The sequence below is a fragment of the Cavia porcellus genome, unplaced genomic scaffold (genome assembly GCF_034190915.1).
Source record: "Cavia porcellus strain 051 isolate PalLab524CR breed Dunkin Hartley unplaced genomic scaffold, mCavPor4.1 scaffold_7, whole genome shotgun sequence".
Taxonomy (NCBI): domain Eukaryota; kingdom Metazoa; phylum Chordata; class Mammalia; order Rodentia; family Caviidae; genus Cavia; species Cavia porcellus.
In genome coordinates, this window is record NW_026947490.1 from 77902312 (window position 1) to 77921643 (window position 19332).

The 19332-nt window shown below is 46.2% G+C and overlaps 1 protein-coding gene across 1 annotated transcript; it reads right to left on the bottom strand.

The window, feature by feature from the left end:
• Positions 1-10818: 10818 nt before the first annotated feature.
• On the bottom strand, positions 10819-18361 carry Marcks (myristoylated alanine rich protein kinase C substrate). The gene is made up of 2 exons (XM_063253884.1): positions 15902-18361; positions 10819-14438 (listed from the first exon to the last, which is right to left on the bottom strand). Exons 1-2 carry the CDS (start codon positions 16001-16003, stop codon positions 13584-13586), a joined length of 957 nt encoding a protein of 318 aa, XP_063109954.1. The 5' UTR covers positions 16004-18361; the 3' UTR covers positions 10819-13583.
• Between the last annotated feature and the right edge of the window lie 971 nt (positions 18362-19332).

Sequence of the window (19332 nt, forward strand, 5' to 3'; positions counted from 1 at the left end):
CAGTGCTCCACCCACATAGGGGTGGAGCCAGGATGTGATGTAATGGCCGGAAGAAGGTGTGTCTTGCTCTTTGCTGGTTCCTGCTTGCTGTTTTCAGCTGCCATGAACTGCGGCCCAGCCATGCCTGCCTGCCTTGGAGCCAACTGAGTGTGGACTGAAACTTCCAGAAACTGTAAGAAATAAACCTTTCCTTTCCCACCTTTGGGCTTCAGGTATTTTGTCTCAGCGACGAGTAAAAGTAACTAAGACAACCTCTAATTCTCTGTGCAACCCTCTGATGTATTTCTGTAGTCCTTGTTTTCCAGGTGAGGCACCTGAGGTGAACAAAGGCTAAGTAACTTGTCTGAGGTCACATCGCTTGGACTCAGCAAAGCAAAACGTGTACTGTTAGTTATTGCTTTGCACTCATTTCTGTGTCGGGCAGGCTTGTTTGGAAGCCCAGTTACCAAACACTGATGGTACACATATGCTTAATTGTCCTTAGGACATTTCTCTGGAAGCGGCGTTATTGCAAGTCTAAAAACAGGCTTGCCAGTGTAGCACGCTAAAGTATTTGAGAAACAGATTCTGCTGTGAGCATGCCTAGTACAGTCTCTTCTCAGGTCACTCCCATCTGCCCTCAAATTCAAGTACTTTTCATATTCAATGCCTTTTTCATGTTGAGAACAGTGACTTTGACTTTTTTTTTTACCAGGTTTTTCTGTGCACCATTTAAAAGTGTAATATGTTATAGATTATTTACAAAACTATGGAAAATCAAAGCCTAGAACTGTGGATCGAAAAGCAAAATAATTGTTCATATGACAAATATCAAAATAACATTATTCCAGATCCTATGAGACTAAAGAATGTCTTCAGAACAATTTTTGACCAAATACTGTGCGGTATAAATTAATATCTTCCGATAATTATGAAAAACTTAATAATTTGGAAGTAACAGAAATCAAACCACACTGAAACTGTAGTCTGGAGGCCAACACTATCATTTCAACAAGTCTACAGTGTGTGTTTGACCTAGAGGTGTGTCGCTGGTGGTGGAGTTGAAGTCCAGTTCACACCAGCGACCTCTCCGTGTCACTGTTGGGCTTTGCTTGGCTTGCTCTGTGTCTTTCCACCCTGGTGCCACCAATGGGCTGCCAAAGGGTCCTGAAGAGCATGACTTTTATCAGAACTAATCTTTTCCCATGACAAATAGTATTCAGTACGAAAAGAATGCTCTTGGTTAATTTATGTTGCTTAGAAAACCAGAACAGATACAGGGATCTCCTTTAAAAAAAATCGCCACCAGGCTGTAATATAATCAGGAACTGGGTAACTTCAACAATGGAAGGAAGTCCAATAGGCTGACCTTTCCCAAGTTGTTTTAAAGCTGACATGAGGGTGGGAGTTGCCGGTGTGGTTCTGCTGTGACTTCTGTTTTCCTGAGGAATTCGGAGTCAGAACAGGGAAATAGTCAGTTCTTTAAACCAGGAGGAAAATAAGAAAAAATATACCTATCCTTCGAGGGTAGAGAAAAAATTAAGCTCGGTGGGATGCCCCTTCCCAAAAGATGTATCATTATCATCATCATTTCTTCTTATTATCAAAGTGATTACTGTCTGCATAAACTCTGATTTGGCTTTTCTGGCTGTATATTGCTTGTCCTCTTTAATACCTATATTAGCGAATTTTCAAAAAGAAGGGTCATTGTTAAAGTATGTGCTTTTGTGTGGGTTTATAAAATATGTTCTCTGGAATCATGTGCCCCTATGGTTAAGTGAGTTTATCCAATTCATGCTTTTCAGTCAAAAATGTAATTTCCTTAAACAGCCCAGTATATTTCTACTAAACGGAATCCTAAGGCCTGTCATTCCTTGGCTCGTGTCTCCAGCCAGAGTTGTTTTATGTTTGAAATATTCAACTCACATCCACGAACTCATCCTGCACCCTTCACCCATGCATCTGCACTTGAGTAAGCGGAGGAAAACCTCATTACGTGTGGATGATAATGCTGTGACCTCGTAAGTTTTGGACCGAGCTATTCCACTTGTTCTTGCTTTTCTCACTCGTTTCTATGGAAACGCTACTAACCTCTTGTATATGCTTCAAGGCTCCTTAAGCTCAAAAACTCATATTCCAGGGGTGTCCTAGTCATTTCTTTCACATAAACAGTGGGCTCCACGGGGCTTAATCCCTCTCAGTCTCTGTGGAGTTTCTGTTAGCTCCTTCTTACAAGTGTGCGCATCCTTCCAGCCTTCAAAACCTGGGTCAGAATCTTTCTCTTAGGGTGCAGGATATAGTCAGTAGCCCAGCGCCTGCCTGGCAAGCGCGAGGCCCTGAGTTTGATCCCCGGTACCCAAGGGGTAAAAGAAAGCAATTTCTCTTTGTGGTGGCAACTGTTACTAGTTGTCAACTCAGTCAGTTCTTTATTCTCCTGGGTCCAGTCACACAATGAGTATAAACACTACCAACATGGTAGATTCTTCGGGGCTGCCTTTCAAATTGCCTGCCCTCTGTCAAATACATAATGTGTTTTTGTTTAGGAAATGTAGACTATGATTCTTATCAATTTATCAAATTTATAATTTTGAAAAGAATTTAACTTTTTGAAGTAAACACTACATTCGTCAACAGATACCAGGAAAAAAAAATTCAGTGACATTCTTCCACACCTGCGCCTAATTACCCAGTTTCTTACCTATTCTGTAAGGTATTTTTGGCACACATAAACAGTTAGGTATATTCTCTGCCCCCAACACTTTTGAACATATAGATACAGTACTAACAAGTTATACATGCAACTATCGCTAACAATAGTTACCCGGGATTTTTCCAAATCACTAGATAAAGTATTACCTCTCCCTGTGTTATAGATACAGGTTTGGAAGATTATAGACAGATTCTTTATCATGCTTCCGAGTAGGAGGTGTCCTCCGCTTCACTGCCTGTGCATCTGGTCTGGCTCTATAATTTACCTGGCAACCTTCAGTGTGTAGATGTGACTCAGGATGACCTCGGGACCGGCCCGGAGGTCATCTACAGCATCAGGCCCTGGGGACACATCCCTGGAAAGGTAGCCTCCATCTTTGATCAATCTGTTCCTACTGATTGTTTTTTTATTATCAACAATACTGCTGTTAAAAATAATGTATTTAATGGAATGTGGTGGTACACACCTGTAATAGCAGCACTCTGGGAGGCTGAGACAGGAGGATCTCAAGTTTGAGGCCAGCCTGGGAAACTTAGTGATTTAGAGAGACCCTATATCAAACGAAAACAATAAAAGGGGCCAGGTATACAGCTCAGTGTGAGAGCCCTGGGTCAATACTCAGTGTCATCAGTCAGTCGGTTGGTGTATGTCATGTGGTTACGTGTGAGTATCTCTGCAAGATATGTTTATGAAAGTAGACAGAAGACACGATGGAGTTGAATAGTTGTTGCCATAAAAGATTACACTGACTTACACTTCCACCAGTAAAAAGTCACTGTTCTCCTACATCCTTACTCTAACATTGCATTTTATTTTATTTTATTTTGTGCCAGAAATCGAGCTCAGGACCTCGTGTCTGCCAGGCAGGTGCTGTGCTGCTGAGCTGTATCGCCAGCTCTAACACTACATATTATCCAAGTTTGTATTTTTACTAATCTTAAGAAAATGTTACAATTTTAATTTATAGTTTCATTTTTTAAATGAATTTGAGTAACCATAATATACTAGGCAGCTATTTATATTTCCTTTTAACTGAACACCAGATTTAACTTTGCTCAGATTCTGTTGGAATATTGGTTTTTCAAACAATGCATTAAAAACGCTTTAGGAAATGTAACTTTTCATTTATAAACTGCAAATAATATTGCCAGTTTTTCACCTTTTTTGACTTTGTTCGTATGCATAAGTTTTCATTTATATGTACTTTGGTTTACTTTATTGGTGGAATCATTCTGCTGTGATATATATTCTGACTTGGATTCTTCAGTACTTTCCCGTATTTTAACAATTTCTAACATTTATAACTTCTCTGGGTCACAGATCCCACTTTTCCGTTCTGGGCACCTTTCTAGTCTATTTCATAGTTTGCTTATAAGAGGGCTGGCAGCCTATGTGTCTTTTTTCAAGGCTAAATTCTGAAAATCTGGCACGATAGCTCATATAGAAAAGATTTTCAGTAAGTATTGAGTTCCAGGGATGAGTACTATTTCTGACATTATCTGGAAGTCATTTGTTGAGAAAAACAGGAAGTTATTTTGTAAATAAGCATACTTGAAATTTTAGAGCTTACAGCTCAGCAATCTAGGATTAATTTTGGTTCTCCACTTGTATTTTCTGCTTGTCTCGTGTGACTTCTCTTTCTTCTGGTGCTAATTAATTAAGTTAATGCCCCTAGTGACACACCTTATTTACTACCCTGCACACACGACCTCTGCTAGAGCTCCGGAATGTTCATGGGTGGTTAAGTCCTTTAATCTAGACCAACCTCTATTCCAATAATTAATTTCAATTGCTTTTTGTCCTGGTTACAGGATCTCCTACACCCACAAAAAGAACATAGCTGTGTAAAGAAGCAGATTTTTAAAAAAAAAATGATTCTCTTGGAAAAAAAAGTTGGGGGCTGGAGATTTAGCTCAGTGGTGTAAAGCGCCTGCCTGGCAAATACAAGGTCTTGAGTTCGATTCCTGGTACAAAGAAAAAGTAAAAATCCTCCGCAACCAAGTGCATGAGATGTTCAAAATAAAGCAAATAGCTTGTTCTCTTTGCTTGTTTCAAGCGATGGATGTTTCTGTTTTCCAAAGAGTCCCACTCTGTTCCTCACCACACACTTCCTGCTCCTATAAATCACTGTCAGATATACCGGATGATCAAAACTCTGTACTTAGGATACTAAAGTCAAGGCCATTCCTTGACTTCTGTATCCTAAGGGACTAAACATTTTCAGTGGCCATTTATAATCTCCCTGATGGAGGAGTCTTTCCTGTACACTTCAGTGGAAAGGAGATGCCTTACAAACCACTGCACAGCGGGACCCTGGAGAAACAAGTGTCACTAACACTTTTTAAGGGGTGCTGTGGATAAAGGGGCTCCAAAAGGACTCAGTGAAGTAGTTCTTCCTTTCCAAAGAGTTGCTGTTTGCACTGGAAAAAGAATATTAGCCAGCTCTGTTTTAAAAATTTGTATAAGCTAATAATGATTAATGATTTGGCTTAAATCGTTTCAAGGGATCCAGGTATCCTCTTTTGTGTGTAAGATGGATTTGTACCCTGCCTTTATTTTAGGTTTCTCCAAAGCCCATGATAAAATCATTCTACTAAAAGGGTTACTTCACCAATGTTTTTGCTGCATTTGATGCTACAATCATGCGTTTCACATGGTAGCTGAACACGCAAGGAATTATATTTTCACTGTGGTGTGATGAAATTTCTTCAGTGTTCTATCCAGAAGCAGGTTATATTTGTTCAGAAAATATGGGGCCATCCATTTGAAATAATCTCTAGGAAAATTTATAGAGTTGTAGTGCCTACCCTCAAATCTTAAAAGATAGAATTCTTTTAAAGTAGAGAACAATTGATTCCTTGATAATATACTCTGTGCAGCTAACGTATATCATTAATGATATAATTTTCCATAATAAACAATGGCATTTACCCTATCACTTTGATCACCTGTATTTGTATCCAAGATACATAACATTTATACCTTATTGATATAGGGGAATGAAACTCCCAACCTACTAGATGTGCAGTAAGAGTTTGTGTTCTCTAAAATTGAAGAATGACTTTTAGGAACAATGGAGGTTAAGAGCAGAAATATTTATTGGGAGAAAGCAAGCTGCTGTCTGGGAGAGAGCCAGGAGGGGTCCTGAGTGGGTTGCCAAGAACTCTGTCTTTTCTGGGGAATTTTACAGAGCAAAACTATGAGGTGAGGGGGGTGCAAAATGGGGACTGTCATAAAATGGGGACTCACAGGGCAGACAGGCATAAGGTGGGACAGAACTACGGTCAACCAGTAAGGTTAATTGTTCAGGTAAGACTGACCAAATCAGGGGGACAAATGGAGCAGTGACTCTTCTTGTGGGGGGCTGGGATGGTGACCCCTGGCTTCCTCGCGGTGATCCATATCTGTTTAGAATATCAGCCCCTGATGTTTAGGCTTTGGGTGTGGTTGTATTTGTTTTGCTTTTTGTTTTGAGATCTGGCCCTTAGCAGAGGTGTCTGTCTCCTCCAAGGTCCAAGGTGTCTGGTCTCCTGCACTGGCTCTTTTGAGGGCCCAGCCCTGTCTGACTGCCTATAATATTTCTGATTAACCCAGCTGCCTGTAACAGTATCACAGCCTAAAAACTCCAGGTAATTTGAAGAATGCTGATGCCCGATAAAAAGCAAAGAGACACAGTAGTCAGTAAAAATTTTGATGCTTCCACCTTCTATTACCATCTTCTTGATATGAAGAAATTGTCTGCACGCTCAGGTTGGCTCTTGCTTCACTCTAGAATACAGAATATCCAGCGAAGATTGTGGGGCTTTGAAGGTGGGCACTTTCTCAAGAAGACATGCTGTCAGTGCTCTTTCCTAGAATCTGGCGAGGCTCTGTGACTGCTGGAGTCAAGAAACCACAGCAGGTGTGCAACACTGGGGTGTTTCGAGGTGAGGAGATTGGCAGCTTTTACACCCCGGGTCTTGCATTCTCTCTCTTGAACTCCAGCTTCTGGGCAGCAGGTTCCGGGTATGAGATCCACCTGGAGATCACAGGCGTGCTGGGAAGACCTTCTGGGTTCCCTTCTGCTCATCCCGGCCCAGACCCACGACCACCCATCCATCCTCAAGGAATCATCTTGGACCTTCTCATGCTGACAAACAGAGAAGAACAAAGACCATGCACCGAGGGTCTCAGTCTAACTGTCCCAGCAGTCCCCAGCTTGGTGAGGCCCCCAGCTGTGTTCACGAATGGCATGAATGGAACACAGCTCTACCTGCTGTGATCTGGACTCACCTGCGTGGATCTGGTCATCATCTCAATTCGGATGGTGGCTCCGAGGGGTGTGAATTTCTGTGCTTATCACACTGCATACCTCTCTATGTGCCAATTTATTGTGTCAACATCAATAAAGCTGTTAACTTTTTCTACTAAAAATGGTTGCTATTTTACACTACTAAATTTTCATTTGGTTTGTAATATGTAATTTTAATTTTCATTTGGTTTCTATGTGTAATTTTCAAAAATGTTATTAAAACACACACAAATAGTCTATGAAAGTTTACAAGGCGTATGTTAACTATTCTTTTGATATTCAATTTGTTTTCATTATATGTTTATGTAATCCATGGTGTAAAATAATTAAATGAGTCTTCTAAAAAAATCGCATTGTAAATCATTATTGGTAGTACTGGTATTATTTTTAACTTGAATGGCTTTCTCATCAGAACAAATTCTGTATGTGCATATATTGACTTGTACATTCTTCGATCCAATATATTAGACATTCCATAAGTTTTTGCCCAAAACAAGAAATATGGAATAGAATGTCAATTAGAAATCTGCTCTTTTGTCTTAATCTTTACGTAGATCACCTTAATTAAGACATAGACAGAGAGATTACAAATCAATAAATATTTAAAAATTAGCAATCAATCCTTCATAGTAATTTATGCTTTTAAAATATCAAGCATATAAAAAAAAAGAAAAAGAAGACATTCTTGGTACCATTGTAATCCACTTAATGAAGTAGATAATCCCTAGACTAGAGGAAAATTACATTAAGATGATTTTTTCTCAGTTAAAAGTTAGTATTTTATAATATGACCTGACCAAATTCTTAAGGGCCTTTGTCATCTTACTAGATATTCTCACTTCTTTTCCATTGTTGATGTTAGATTATTGCTTCCTCCACTTACTTGCTAATTTATTAAAAGCACCACTGTCCCAGGTGGTAGGCACTTGGAGAAGAAAGTGTGTTACAGTTTAGGTCTGGAATGTCCCCAGGGGACATTTGTTTTTGAAGCTGGGTCTTTTGCACAGAGTGGGATCCTGGCATCCACAGTCCACCGGCCTCGCAGAAGGAAGGATTGCCACAATCTCCATGGAAGTGGCCTGGAAGCCTGTACAGGGTTCTTGCTCCCAGCTCCTCCCTCCTCCCCGGCTGCCAGAATCTGGGTGGCTTTCCTCAGCTGTGTCCCTCTACCCTGCTGCTGCTTCTTTCGGAGTCTGTCCATCATGGACTGCAACTCCAGAACCTTGAGCCTGAGTACCTCCCCTCCACCACTTCTTTTATATGGCAGGTGTATTTGTCTGTGATGAGAACAGTGGCTGAGTCTGCCGGTGGGTCCTGCTGTAGAAAACTCAAAACACTGTCCGTTTCTGTGACACACGCTTGATGATGACCGTGTTAACATTTCTCGACGTTGGCTGGGATGGTGGGTGGACCAACATGTTCTATTTAGGGTTCTGCTTTACCAAGTGCTAACACGTGTGTTGCAAGGGACTCGTGATTGCCGAGGCTCCTGGTGCTGGTACTTCTAGGCGTTTTTCTGAGTACACGGCATAAAATGTTTCGTAGCTAGATTTTGGTGACATTTAAATATAATTATGCTACAATAACTAGAGTAAGAAAAAATGTCACGTGTCTCGTGTGTCTGGAATTGCATACAGTGGGAAGCCTGGTGTGACAGTTAAAATTTAGAGATATACAAGCATGTATATGTAGATACCTCACAGACAAATAACACCGAAGATGCTCAACTCTGTTATACGAAGTGGAATCATTTTTGCATATGATCTACACATATCCTCCAGTAAACCTACTTGGCATCTTTTAAAATTGCAAATTATATAATTTACTATAGTGTAATTAATGCAGTGTAAAAGCTCTGTAAAGAGCTATATGCTTCATTGTTTTGGGAATAATGTCAAGAAAAGAGTCTGTGTTTCATACAAAGATAATACTTTTTCCAAATATTTTATATGCAGTTTCTTGAATCTTTTGCATACTGTTACTGTGGCACTTCGGAGCACTGAGCTGAAGGAAGAAAGGTAAGAGGTAGGAAAAACAAGACTTAGATCAGTTTCACTACTTCTGTGGGGAAGGATGGCCCCAGGAATTGAACTCGGGCCCTTTGCACTGAACTACATTCCCAGCCTTATTTTTTGTATTCTGAAACATGGTCTAAGTGGTCCAGAACAAACCTGAGCAGGCGATCTTCCTGCTTCAGCCTCCCAGAGTGCTGGGATTACAGCGTGTTCCAGCTCGGTTACCTATTTAAAAGCGTCCATCCTCAGCCACTATCCTTGTCATAAAGAAAGCAGAGAACTATCAAATGGCCTGCTGAAGGTCTTGCCCCTCACCTGAGTGCTTCAATCCTGCCTATCCTTAGTGAATGTGATGAGGTCCATGCATTTAACCGCTTCAGCATCTTTAAACGGAACCCTGCAGACTTAAAAATGTTCTACTTTTCCCCTTCTCGTACTTCCAAGAGCATACCATACCACCTAGCCACGAATTTGACTTCACTGAACCTGTATCAGGGACAGGAGCAAGATGACTTTGGAGACCACTTCTATGTGGATACCAGATGCCCGTTATCTTGGTGATGTGGAGTTAGAACCTGTCATCACTCCCGATTATATGAAGTGTGATTTCTGAATATTCCTATTCCAGTCCCAATGAGAACAGTGTTTCAAATCTTACCAAAGCGTTTGTGAAGAACTTTTTCATGAGAACTTTCTTTCCTAGAAAGAAACACAATCTATATACCCCAAATAGCAGGTTTCCCTTGAAAAGTTTATTTAGTTGTGTTTCTGAGACTCCAAATTTTGAACTTCTTGGTAAGGAAGGTACACTAGACAGACTTTCTAAATGCCAAATCTGTATCTCTGGGTGGGGAGGATGGGAGGGGGAGAGTCTGGCTTCTGGGAATTCATCACTGCTGTTTACCAGGCAGATCAAACTAGGGATATCACCACCTGTAAGTCTTAAGTATCAACAAAAGGAACTTGCAAGTATCTCTTGGATAATTATCTCGTTTTCACTTAAAGCATCCCAAATTGTGCAAGTATTCAGCAATGAAGATTGTTTATTCATTTGTGATAGTCCTACTACTAGGATAAAGGAAATGTGGGGACAAACACAATCCTACCCATTTTAGTAGGCCGCGTCCCTAGTTAGCAGCTTTTAAACACCGAGAAAACAAAGAAAATTCTATAGCAAATTTGTTGAAATTCGTATCTAACCTCTCAGGAGTATTTATTTTCCATGTTCAGAATGGAATTCTTGAAGTTAAAATAGTTCTCAAATTTAAATTCCCACCAGGAACTAGAAGATGTATACATTAAAAGCATTTTAAAATTCAGTTGGCTATGTGCCTGTTAAGCGCCTTCAGATAACTGGAAAGTGGGGGGGGGGGGGGAAGATGCTCAATTTGCATAACGAGACACTGCAGGCAAGATAAAAGCTAACAGGTGTTATCTGACCACTTCTTAAATTTTCAAAGCTGGCCTGAGCTGGGTTTCACTGTGCTCCTCTCTAAACTGCCAATCAAGGACCCAGAGTTCAGCGAATCTTACCCCACATCCTCAACTACAAGGCTGTTGATATTTGTATGAGGAAAAAATATAAATGAATCGTTCTGTTTTCCAGGGATCAAGTTCCACAGTTAACATTTTTAATTGACTGTTGACCAAATAACTTACCTTCACTGGACAGAATTTGATTATCCTAAATATAATTAATACCAAGCGAAGCGTCTAAATCTTTTAAACTCAGTAACAGTGCTTACTTTTAATACTTTCAATTTTTCTCTAAAACTTGTACTTAGAAATAAATTTTATAAAAAATCCTATTTTAGCAGGCTTGATTATATCAACTGGTAAAACTTTATTTTACAATAGGAATTGGATCAAATGATTATTATAATCCAGAGGAAGTATTTTATAACCATAGCAAATGCCATTTTACATACTGCCAATACAGATTTAATAGACAATACTGAACTATACAAGTTATTTTTCCTTAATCTCAAAGCTATTTTTAGTAGTACAAAAAGCCATATTAACATTTTCCATTAGAAAACAACATGATATACAAAACTTTGGATGAAAAGATATGTCAAATTTCATGTAATCACTTGGAGAAAAATCCACCACTCCACCAGTCCACCCAAAGTGTTTTAGGCAGTGATTAAAATCAAAATAATGCATCTTAATAAATTCCAGCTGTTAAGAGAACAAACCTAGTAATATATAATAATAATTTTGTACACAGTATTTCTGACTACTCGTTTTGGGAGTTATATTTTTTTTCTAAGTCCTTTTTAAAAAACCGAGTCCTACTACATACCAGGCAAACAGGTATTCATGAAGAAGTTGGTTAATGTGGGAAAGACCCATAAGTCAGTCCTTTGGTTAGCAAATTCCACTTTCAACTTTCACATATCCTCTAAGATCAAGAAACCCAAACGAAAAATACACACCCTTCCAGATTATGACTTTATTAATTGGGAGGGTACTTCATGAATGAAAAGAGCACGTCAAAAAGCCCTTTTCTATGGAGCTGAAGACCCACCATTCAGGTTTACAAGTGTATTTCACTGTTTGATCCCAGACCCTACAGGGCACATCACTCAAAACCAGAGAAATAGGTGGGTATGAACAAGTCTGCATTGAGCAAAGCAGATATTCGCTGTCCCCCAAAATTCAACTCAGTCTAGGGTCCAGTGAGGAAACCAATTCTGTTATGGAGTGGTAAAGAGCAGAGGAAGTAAACTAGTTTAAAATTATTAATATATAAGAAATTGTCTACAATAAAAAGACCCTAACACATGTTCATTTAAGGAAAAAAGGCCCATAAACTGAGGCTGTCCATTCAATACCATTACTTGTTACATAAGTCTGTTTTCTTCTGTCAAATCACAACATCTAAGCAACGGTTTGGAAATTAGCCAAGCGCTAAGCAATTACATGGGCAGGTAACACTATCAGCTTCTGAAGCGGCAATTGTCACCACTCATCTGCAGCCTGGATTCCCTGGACTCTCACACATTTTTAAGTTTCTGGACCTGCATGACAAGAAAATGACTTTACGGAGTATCCTCATAAGACATCTCTATAGTCTTAGGGTCATACCTTTTTTATCCTAAATGACTTAATCAGACATGCTATAGAGCACTACAATAAAAAATATTTATGCTCAGATTTAAAAGAAAACTAAATGCAGATCTGACACTGCTGATTATGGACTTCAGAACTTGAAAACTTCAGATCAAAAACCACAACCAAATTTACTTTTGGTGACATGCAAGATCTTCCTAAACATTAACCTAAGACCTGAAAGTCTTAGTTATTGTCAGGACATAAAGAAACACAACAGGTTTGTACATTTTATTCACATTTATTTTTCGCTTTTAGTGTGCTCACAGAAAATTAGAACACCTTAAGCAGGAGTTTAATAGCAATTTTTGTAAGCAAAGTTACATTCCATCTCTAAGTCAAATTGGTCAAAGCTTCTCCAGTATTTACAAAACATGATAGACAAGATGCTACACAAAACCATTGCATCTGAAGATTTTTTTCTCCTTTATTCTCAAAGACAGCATCGTCTGCTATAATCAAAAACATACCACAGTATAAACAGTAACCATTCCACTTATCACAGCTTGGTTGGGTTTTAAAATTTGTGTTTAAAAGGTCCCAGACGACTGCAGTTTTACAAAAATGGGCAGGGTGGAAAAAGTTGCAAACTTCATGTGCTTTTGGATATCAAGATTTGTTTTTATACAATAGTCACAGTTAAAAACACCCTGCTGGTAAAACATAATTACACTTTATTAAGGTCATAAACCAGCAATAAACAATAAAGCCTATACAACTTGTAGTTCTACCTAATCACTGACTGGTACAGCTAACATGAGATAAGTGAAAAGTTCCTATGGTTTAAATGAACTCCTAAGACTATGATCGTTTTTTATTTGTTTTTTAAAAAAATCTGGGTATTGGTGTTTTTTAATCTTTCCTTCTTGATCAAGACTTGTAGTGTTGTAAACCTGCCTCACAAAATACATCGTAATAACTTTTCTTAAGAAAAAAAACAAAAGACAGCCTTACACCATCGTTTCTAGTGGTACAGCATCTTGGCGACGTCCGTGCCACTCCCATTTCCCATGTGGCCCTCTCACTTCATGTGATATCCCTTTTGACCCACCCATCTCCTTCATATATGGGCATGTCCATAGATGGATAGAGAAAGTTTACATTTTTTGAATAAAGATGCAAAGAATGCAAAAAACATTAATACTGATGCAAAAAAAAAAAAAAAAAAAAAAAAACAACAAAAAACAAAACGAAACAAAAAAGGCAGAGGAAGGTGTCTAAGCGCTCCTCCACCTGTTGGAATGGTGGGAACAGAATGATCTGAGATGGGATCTGTGGGGAGAGGGAAAATAACAACAACGAAAAAAAAACCCTCAAAATTTGTTGCTTAAAAAAAAGGTAAAATTAAAAAAAAAAGACATCTTGAAAATCAATCCCTGGTTGTAGACAAGTTCTCCAAAACCAGTACCTGGCACCACTCCAACAAACAAACGGGGGAGAAAAGTTCTTCTTCGCTCGGCTCCTGGGGCCGCGCCTACTCGGCCGCCTCGGCGCCCGGGGCCTCCGGACTGCACTCGGGCTGGGGCTCCGCGGAGGGCGCTGCGCAGGCGGGCGAGGCCGCGGGCTCCTGGGCGGCCGCCGCCTCCGGCTCCGGCTCGGGCCCCGCGGCGGAGGGCGCCTCCCCGGGCCCGGCGGGCTCCTCGGCCTTCTTCTCCTCGGCCGGCCCGGGCTCCTCGGCTGCCGGGGGCGCCTCGGCCGCGGGCTGCTCGGGCTGCTCGGCCGCCTCCGCGGGCTGCGCTTCCTGCGCCGCGCCCGCCGCGCCCCCGTCGCCCGCCGCCGCCTCGGCCGCCTCTGCGCCCGGGGCCCCCGCCGGCTCCCCGGGAGCGACGCCCGGCTCGGCGGCCCCGGCGGCGGCCCCGTCGTCCTTGGCGGCGTCGGCGGCCGCGCCCTCCGCCTCAGCGCCCTCGGCCGCCTCCTTCTTGTTCTTCTTGAAGGAGAAGCCGCTCAGCTTGAAGGACTTCTTGAAGGAGAAGCGCTTCTTTTTTTTTTTCGGGGTCTCGTTGCTGGGCGAGGGCGCGGCGCCGTCCTCGGCCTTGGGCGACGACGTGGAGGACGCGGCGGACGCGGCCTCGGCCTCGGCGGCGGACGGCGAGCCGGGCTCGGCGGCGGCGGCGGCCTCGGCGGGCGGCTCCCGGGCGGCGGGCTCGGGCGAGGCGGCGGCGGAGGCGGCGGCGGCGGGCGGCTCCTCGCGCTCGGGCGCGGCGGCGGGCACGGCGGGCTCCTCCTGCTCGGCGGCCGGCGCGCTGCCGTTGGCCTGCGGCTCCTCCTTGGCGCCCGGCTCGGCGGCCGCGGGCGAGGCGTCGCCGTTGACCTTCACGTGGCCGTTCTCCTGCGGGCACAGAAAGTGGGCGTCACTCGGGCCGGGCCCCCGCAGCGAGGACGGGCGCGCGGGGGTCCCGGGCGCAGGGCCGGGCGTCGGGGCGGCGAGGCCGGAGAGGGGCAGAGGGATCGGGCCAGTCCTCGCCTCGCGGGCTCCGCGGAGGGCGCCCTGGCCCGCAGCACGCGGGGAGCTGGGCTCTGCGCGCAGGGCTCGCGCCCCACAGCCGCCTAGAAGCCCACCGAGCTCGGCCCCAAGCCCAGCGCCGCAAGCTTCGCCCTTGGCGGCCGGCAGGGGGCGCTGCGCCTCCACCGCGCCTAGTGCCCGGGGCACAGGGGGCCAGGAGGAAGGAGGGGAGGGGCCGCCCCCCGCCCAGCCCAGCCGGGCCCTGCCCGCAGGCCGCGGCGCCCCCGAGCCCGCAAACAAAGCTCAGGTGGTGTCCTGGCCTTCAGACTGGGCCGAGAGCCTCAGGCCTGGCGAGCCGCGTTTCAGAGCTCGCGCCTCTGCTTCCACGTCCACCTTCGCCCGAAATTCTGCAAGGCCAGGGCGCGCCGGGGCAGTTTATTTTGCATTTTTAACGGGTTTAAAGCCTCTTGGCAGAGCTCGTCTCTCTCCAGCAGGCTGGAACCGTAGAAGCAGCGCGGCTTCTGCTCTAGGAAAAGAGGCGTGGTGGGCGCCCAGTGTTTGGGAGGCGGCCACCCATGGCCGACCTCCCGTGCCCATCCAGCCTGGGCCTTCGGCCTGGGTCCCAGTGGCTCACGCGCAATCCTGGCCGACACGCGGAAGCTGCTTCCTCGCTACCATCAGGGGAGCTTCTTTAGCGACCCCCGAATGTTCCCACCCCAGGGATACCATTTAAGTCAGGGAGTTGTGCGTTTCCACAGACAGCTGGAACACAAAGATTCAGGGCAGCGGGGAAGCCCCATCAGAAAGCACCGAAAGCCTCCTGTGCGGCTGTAACCTCTCCAAAAGCGCAGGGCGCGCCGCCTGGGCGCACCGTCCACAACAAGGCAGCCCTGCCCTCCTCGCCGTCAGCGCCAGCCCGGCTTGCACCCCTCGCGTGCACACACGCCACGCGCGCGCGATCACACTAGCTCGCTAATCTCGAAGACGACCCAGGCTCAAAGCCCAAGCCGAGCTCCCCACTGGCGCCACGGCCCCCCAAACACAAACGCAACCCAGCCCGAGGAGGGGCTCCTCGCCAGTCATGTTCTGCCCCCTCTCCAAGCCACGCCATTTTAGACGATAAATCTCTCTCTCTTTTCCCGGCCAAGCCAGCACTCGCCGGGGTTCTCGGAGACCACGCGTGGGGTGGGAACACCCTCTTGGGGATCAGCGACGACTGGGGATCGCCTTTTGCATCCAACTTTCCAACGGCAGTCCGGCCGCGCTCCTCTCCACCGGGTGCGCCCGGGCGCGACCAGAGGGACAGGGGGCGCGGAGACGAGAGGGCCAGAACCCTAGGTGGAATTTACCTGCCCATTCGCTTTGGAAGGCGACGAGGCCACGGCCGCCTCCCCGGGCCTCTCTGCGGCGGCTTCTCCCTTCGTGGCGGTCTTGGAAAACTGGGCGCCCATGCTGGCCTCTTCAACAAAGAAACTCAACAGATTCAAGAGCGGAGACAAAGAGCTCGGGTCGGTGTAAGGACCGGGCGAGCGGTGGCGGTGGTGGCGACGGCAGCGGCAGCGGCACACACACCGGAGGGAGGGGGTGGGGTGTCGAGGAGAACAGAACAGAACCGATTAAATACACTCCGGTAAAAAGGGTTTAGTCGAAGCGATCAAAAAGCAGCAGCGCAGGAGGGAGGGAAAAAGGTGGAGAAGTCGAGCGCAAAAAAAGGAGCCCAAGTGTAGTTTAAAAAAAAAAAGAAGTAATAAAAAATCCTAGATTTGTAGCCGCACTGTAGACAAGAGGAAAATGGAGAAATCTCCCTGGTTGCTAATAAGATGCGGGGTCCAACGCCCAAGTGCACAGATGAATGGGCTCTCGGGCGCTGACGCGGCCCCCGCGCACGCCGGCCAATCCGCGCGCGGCACACAAAGCAGGGGGCGGGGCCTGCGCGCCCGACGAACAATGGAGCCGCGCTTTGCAAACGGTTTGAAAAATCCGTCTCGGGCCGAGAATTAATATCCTCCAAATAAATAAATCAATTAAAAATACATGCCTCTCGTCCCCTTCTGCCTGAAAACCATCCTGCTTCTCTTGTTTGACTCTTGCTTTGTTTGGAATTAATTAACGCGGGAGGGGGGTGTCCAGTGGATAGGGGCGGAGAAAGCCTTAACTTGACTCGCTTTGACTCCGGTCTGTCTGTATCCGCGTCTGTCTCCTCCCCTCCCCCACCCCCCGTGTGTTTACGCGCGTGTAAGCGTGTGTGTATGTGTGTGTGCGCGCGTGAGTGTTACAGACAATGGGTAGCATTGGGGTTGGCTGTAGCCTGCTTTCCTCTCCGCGTTCCATATGGGATTCACAGCGCGCAGGGCTTGCTGGCTTGCTTTTTTTAAACTGCTGCAATTGCTAAATCTTCCCACATTGAAAGGTATTTAAACCACGAAGATCAAATTTCATCAAACCAGATCGCGAGTTGGAATTAGGTCTGTAGGCCAGATGTGGAAAATGCAAAAGCAGCACACAGCCGGAGCCCACTCCCTCCCCTCTCCCACACTGGCTTGAAATAAAATATGTTGAGATTGGCCTTCGTAGCTCATGAAAGTCTTCCTCTCCGGTTATTTATTCCCAATTTGTGATTCCTTTTCATACATAAAACGAGGGCCTTTTTACCGAAGATCGAAACTGCTGGCGCTTTATCACTGCGAATGACAATTTTCTTCTGTGCTGAGACACAGCCTCGAGAGTAGGAGTCCACGTCTACAGTTTGGGTGCTCCTTTTCGCGTCCACGCGGATCATTTTCAGCTTCCTGCCAGCCTCGGAGGGACTTTGTTTTGGAGCGTGTGTGCGTGTGTGAGCCCCTGCAGGGCCGGGAGGTGGGCGGCGGCAGTGGGACTCTACACAACCCGGTTACAGCTCAAAGAAGAAACCGCCTTGGTGCGGAGAGGCAGCGGGAGGCTCCCTGGACGCTCCAGTGCCCCTCTGGCCGGGGAAAGCTTCCGTGGCGGTGTAAACAGGCTCCCTCCCTCGGCCACGGCAGCCCTGTCACCAGCGCAGCCGCTGCTGGGGTGTGGAGGCTTTGATTGAACGTGTCTGGAGGGGGCGTCCAGGATACAGCCCAGCAAGTCATTCCTCTACCACACACATTATGGAGGAAGAAAAAAATATAAAACCCAACAAGCCATCTTTTCTCGTTTACATTTAGTGATCCTGCCATGTGAACGCTCTTTCCCTTTTGGACGTGAGAGGCAGTCGAGGGAATGGTTCATTTCTCTTGGTTCTGGCTCTGAATTCTCAGTTTTTTTTTTTTTTTAAATTTTCTGCTCATTGTAGGGAAATAGGTCACACTCTGAGTGAAAAAGACAGGTGGTTCCAGCCAATAACTCTTTGTTCAAGGGTTGTTTTGCAAATCACCGAGCTGAACATCGTTACATGAAGCGTCATCTCCTCCCTGTCCAGTTCCTTCGGATGCATTGTTCAGTCGCGAGGTCATATTCCGAATACACGGCAGATGGAAGGACGTGTTCGCAGAAACGCATCTTGCCAACAAACGTGCTATCAGTGCTCTTAAGGGAGCCCGCTGGCCCGGCCCAAGACCCCGGGCGCCAGGATGGATGCGATCCCCCGTCCTAGGAGAGTTCCAGCTCCAACAGCCAACTGGGCTGGTCCAGCACCACCATCCGGGAGGTTCCTAAAGGCTCATTTAAGGATCCTGCTTCCCCCCGCCCTCAAAGTGAATCGTGCCCCTTCCTCTGCACCCCCCTATCGGTTTTAAATTGGGGTGATTGCTAGCTCGCTTTCGAATTTTCTCCCAGACGCGTCCTTAGCCTCTATTTGGGGGCTGCCTTTATTGCTCCTTTGTTATCAGGCTGCAGGGTAGGTTTTCCCCCTTTTCTCTCCGGAACGCCTATTTGCCTAGTGTCGAGTCGTCTCCCGGGCAACGGCCAGAGAAGATTCGGAGCCGGGGGAGGGGAAGGGGCGGTGCCCAGCCGGGCGGGGGAGGGGGCGGAGGGGCGCGGGTCGCGGAGCAGATGGCTGCTCGGGGGTGGGGGTGGGGTGGGGGCGGGACGGGGCGTGGCTAGCCCGCGGGGCGGGGGGCTGCGGGGAGCCAATCAGGTCCCGCCGCGGCCGGGCGAGGAGGCGAGTGTAAACACTCGTGTCCCAGCAGTGAGCGGGCACGATTTCTGCGCGCCGTGCGCGCGCCTTTCCCGCGCGTTTGGGGAGCGGAGGGTCCCGGGATCTGGCGGGGCGCGCGGTGCGGGGAAACGCAGGGCACACCCAGCCCTGGGCCTGTCCCTGCACGGCGCCCGCTGCTCGTTCCAGCTGCCCGGGAGGAAGGAGGTGAAGGTGGAGCGTGGGCGCGGAAGGGCGCGCTGGGACCCAGGCAAAGCAGCTCATCTTTGGGAAGGATCGCCCCGGAGACTGGCGGGGCGTGGGGCAGCCCAGACCTCCTCTGGGGTCTGGTGTCGTCCTGGCGGAGTTCAGGGTGTCAAATGCAGCGCCGAAGGCGTTTCTATAAATACAGTAAAAATACAAACGCTAACAAAACCCTTAAAGGTCGTGGTGAAAGTGTAAAGCCGTCGTTTGAACCAACTCACCAGGAGCAAACAGGCCTTTAGCCTTCCCTGCTATTCCCCCAGAGTATTGCTAACCTCAAGATAATGTGTATATGGTTTTCTTTCGAGAAAAGAACTATTTACGTAGATCTCGGTGGTTTTCCTTAAAATGCAAAGACTTGCATTTTTAGAGCTCAAGCCACAGACTGGGGAGTCTACCTTGTACCAAGTGTGAGCCTGCAGA